The sequence below is a fragment of the Bubalus bubalis genome, chromosome 2 (assembly GCF_019923935.1).
Source record: "Bubalus bubalis isolate 160015118507 breed Murrah chromosome 2, NDDB_SH_1, whole genome shotgun sequence".
NCBI classification, from domain to species: Eukaryota; Metazoa; Chordata; class Mammalia; order Artiodactyla; family Bovidae; genus Bubalus; species Bubalus bubalis.
The window spans coordinates 131,924,266-131,928,231 of NC_059158.1; the positions used below are offsets into that span (position 1 = coordinate 131,924,266).

A 3,966-nucleotide genomic window follows, 5' to 3' on the forward strand; every position below is an offset into this window, starting at 1 on the left:
GAGCTGGATCTCTTCTCTCAAGTGCAATGAAGTGTCCAGGAGTCAATTTTGAGGTGTCTATGGGTTTGGTGTGACTTTTGGCCACCTGTATTTTTGTGCTCAGGGTTATGTTCCTGCTTTGTTGGAGAATTAGCTTGGTATGTCTTGCTCTGAAACTTGTTGGCTCTTGGGTGGAGCTTGGTTTCAGTGTAGGTATGGAGGCTTTTGGATGAGCTTTTGTTGATTAATGGTCCCTGGAGTCAGGAGATTTCTGGTGATCTCAAGTTTTGGTTTTAGGCCTCCTGCCTCTGGCTTTTAGTCTTATTCTTGTAGTAGCCTTAAGACTTCTCCATCCATACAGCAACGATGACAAAACATCTTGGTCTTCAGATCCTCCAACCAACTGAAATACAGAGAAGGCTGGTTGTCAGCCTGGATCCAGAAAGTGTAATTATTTGTCTCTGGGGCCACAAAGAACCCACTGGCTTTTCAGTCCGGCACTGAGTGGTTCTTCGGATCATGTCTGGTGGCTCCGCGGATTATAATAGCAGAGAACATGGCGGCCCAGAGGGAATGGACCCCGATGGTGTCATCGAGAGCAACTGGAATGAGATTGTTGATAACTTTGATGATATGAACTTAAAGGAGTCTCTTCTTCGGGGCATCTATGCTTATGGTTTTGAGAAGCCATCAGCTATTCAGCAGAGAGCTATTATTCCATGTATTAAAGGGTATGATGTGATTGCTCAAGCTCAGTCAGGTACTGGCAAGACAGCCACATTTGCTATTTCCATCCTGCAACAGTTGGAGATTGAGTTCAAGGAGACCCAAGCACTAGTATTGGCCCCCACCAGAGAACTGGCTCAACAGATCCAAAAGGTAATTCTGGCACTTGGAGATTATATGGGAGCAACTTGTCATGCCTGCATTGGTGGAACAAATGTTTGAAATGAAATGCAGAAACTGCAGGCTGAAGCACCACATATTGTTGTTGGAACACCAGGGAGAGTGTTTGATATGTTAAACAGAAGATATCTCTCTCCAAAATGGATCAAAATGTTCGTTTTGGATGAAGCAGATGAAATGCTGAGCCGAGGGTTTAAGGATCAAATCTATGAGATTTTCCAAAAATTAAATACTAGTATTCAGGTGGTGTTGCTTTCTGCCACAATGCCAACGGATGTGTTGGAAGTGACCAAAAAATTCATGAGAGATCCAATTCGAATTTTGGTGAAAAAGGAAGAATTGACCCTTGAAGGAATCAAACAGTTTTATATTAATGTTGAAAGAGAGGAATGGAAGTTGGATACACTTTGTGACTTGTACGAGACACTGACAATTACACAGGCTGTTATTTTTCTCAATACAAGGCGCAAGGTGGACTGGCTCACAGAGAAAATGCATGCCAGGGACTTCACAGTTTCTGCCCTGCATGGTGACATGGACCAGAAAGAAAGAGATGTTATCATGAGGGAATTTCGATCAGGGTCAAGCCGTGTTCTGATCACTACTGACCTGTTGGCTCGTGGAATTGATGTGCAACAAGTGTCATTGGTTATAAACTATGATCTACCTACCAATCGTGAAAATTATATTCACAGAATTGGCAGAGGGGGTCGATTTGGGAGGAAAGGTGTGGCTATAAACTTTGTTACTGAAGAAGACAAGAGGATTCTTCGTGACATTGAGACTTTCTACAATACTACAGTGGAGGAAATGCCAATGAATGTGGCCGACCTTATTTAATTCCTGGGATGAGATAGTTTTGAATGCAGTGCTCGCTGTTGCTGAATAGGCGATCACAACGTGCATTGTGCTTCTTTCGTTGGGAATATTTGAATCTTGTCTCAATGCTCATAACGGATCAGAAATACAGATTTTGATAGCAAAGCGACATTAGTTGTGAGCTCTTGTGAGGAAAGTCATTGGCTTTATCCTCTTTAGAGTTAGACTGTTGGGGTGGGTATAAAAGATGGGGGTCTGTAAAATCTTTCTTTCTTAGAAATTTATTTCCTAGTTCTGTAGAAATGGTTGTATTAGATGTTCTCTATCATTTAATAATATACTTGTGGACTAAAAGATATAAGTGCTGTATAAAATCAGCCAATTATGTTAAACTAGCATATCTGCCTTTATTGTGTTTGTCATTAGCCTGAATAGAAAGGCCTTTAAAATTGATTTTTTTTTTAAGCATTTGAATGCATTTTGTTTGGTATTATATTTATTCAATAAAGTATTTAATTAGTGCTAAATGTGAACTGGACCCTGTTGCTAAGCCCCAGCAAGCAATCATCCTAGGTAGGGTTAAACCCCCAGTAAAATTGCCATATTGCACATGTCTTAATGAAGTTTGAATGTTAAATAAATTGTATATTCACTTTAAAAAAAAAAAAAAAAAAGAACCCACTGAGCTGTGCTCTGGAAAGCAAATGAACACAGAGAAAGAAATGAGGGCAACCAAGCCCAGTATCACTGACCCAACAAACCACTCGGCCTTTTTTGAGCCAGGCCCAAGTCCTTTCTTCCTCTGACAGTTGCCATAGAGAGCCCCTGATGATCCATGGCTGTGGATTGAAGGACAGGCACTAGTAAAGCAGAGTTAGGGAATACAAGCCTAAGCCACCTGTCTCTGTACTTTGCTCAGGTGTCCTGGACTGACTTCAGTCTAATGCTGAACGTACCCCTTCCATTATGTCATGCATTGCTCATCCCCACCTGCACCTGTGGTGTGCTGGGTCTGATAGCACTTAACTCAGAGGAGCTGTGTTTTATAGTCACTTGGTGTTCATGATGAGGACTAAATATTTATTTGTGATGAGCATCTAGCTAGTTTTCCAAATAGAGAGTTGTTTTCTGCCACAAAAGATAGAATTGTGCTACAGAATCATAAGAGTCTATACCATGATTCTTCTCATGAGACTTTCGCAGAGAGTCTACACACTATTCTCACTTACAGATGCCTTTAGAACCTTCCAACCAGATGAGTCACATGGATCAGGTGGCAGGGCAGCCCTCACTACAGCCCAGACTGGGTGCAGCTCCCTTTTGGCTCTGGTCCACTCTTGATACTGTGCCTTCTTTATAGAGATCTGAGAGCTAAAGTGAGAGAGTGAGAACACAATATCTTCACTGGCTGTCCATCCATCCCACTCCTAGGCTGGTCAGGATCCATCACCCATCACCAGCCATCCCTGTAGATCAAAGCACTCCCTGTGACCAGACTGTCCTGGGATATTACCATGATTATCAACCTGAAGGCAGTGGGGCAGAGGAGAACAAGACTTCACATGAGATCATTGCTTTGTCTCAGGACAAGAAGATTTTCTCCTGTGAGGAGGGAGAAAGGGCCATTTCTCCTAATCAGGAGGGAGGGACAGGGACATGTGGACATTCACAATGAATGTCCCTTCAAATGTCCCCATTCCAGGATTCAAGTTTATATGCCTTTCCTCTCTAGACCCTTACTTTGACACAAGAGCACTTTGGGGCTGTGTGTTTTGTCTACATTGAAAGCTTGCCACCCTGTAACATGCAATCCTGGATGTGATTTTCTTCTTTGTCTGCCTTGCAGGAAACAAAAGACTTTTAAAAGCTGCCACAGAGACCCTCTGGCTCTCACAGCATGCTATAAGTGGGCAATTAGCCTCCTTTTTGCAAATCTCCCAAAGCCATCAAAAGCAGCCACCCCATAAGACAGTCCTGCTAATTATCACTTCCCCTTTATTCATCAGGTACAGCAGCTACTTGACACACCAATATCTTGCCTTCTACCTTTACCACATACCAGTTGAATAATTTAGCAATTGTGACATGGCTGCATGCCAGGGACTGGGAACACCCAGTTTAGCACCACAAAAGGGAACCCAGAGTTCTCTCCTGAATGTTTGAATGTCTGATTTCTAAGGGCACCCCCAACACCACTGTCTTTGCTGAGGTTCTTAGAAAACAGAACTTGAGCCAAAATTTTCTGCACCAAGACTTTATTGC

At 42.7% G+C, this 3,966-nt stretch overlaps 1 protein-coding gene across 1 annotated transcript; it reads left to right on the forward strand.

Annotated features, from left to right (window-relative positions):
• Positions 1 to 450: 450 nt before the first annotated feature.
• On the forward strand, positions 451 to 2,231 carry LOC102390363 (eukaryotic initiation factor 4A-II). Its single transcript, XM_025277778.3, is given in 1 exon segment — positions 451 to 2,231. A coding segment is annotated over 1 exon segment (1,227 nt). The 5' UTR covers positions 451 to 498; the 3' UTR covers positions 1,726 to 2,231.
• The last annotated feature ends 1,735 nt before the right edge of the window (positions 2,232 to 3,966 follow it).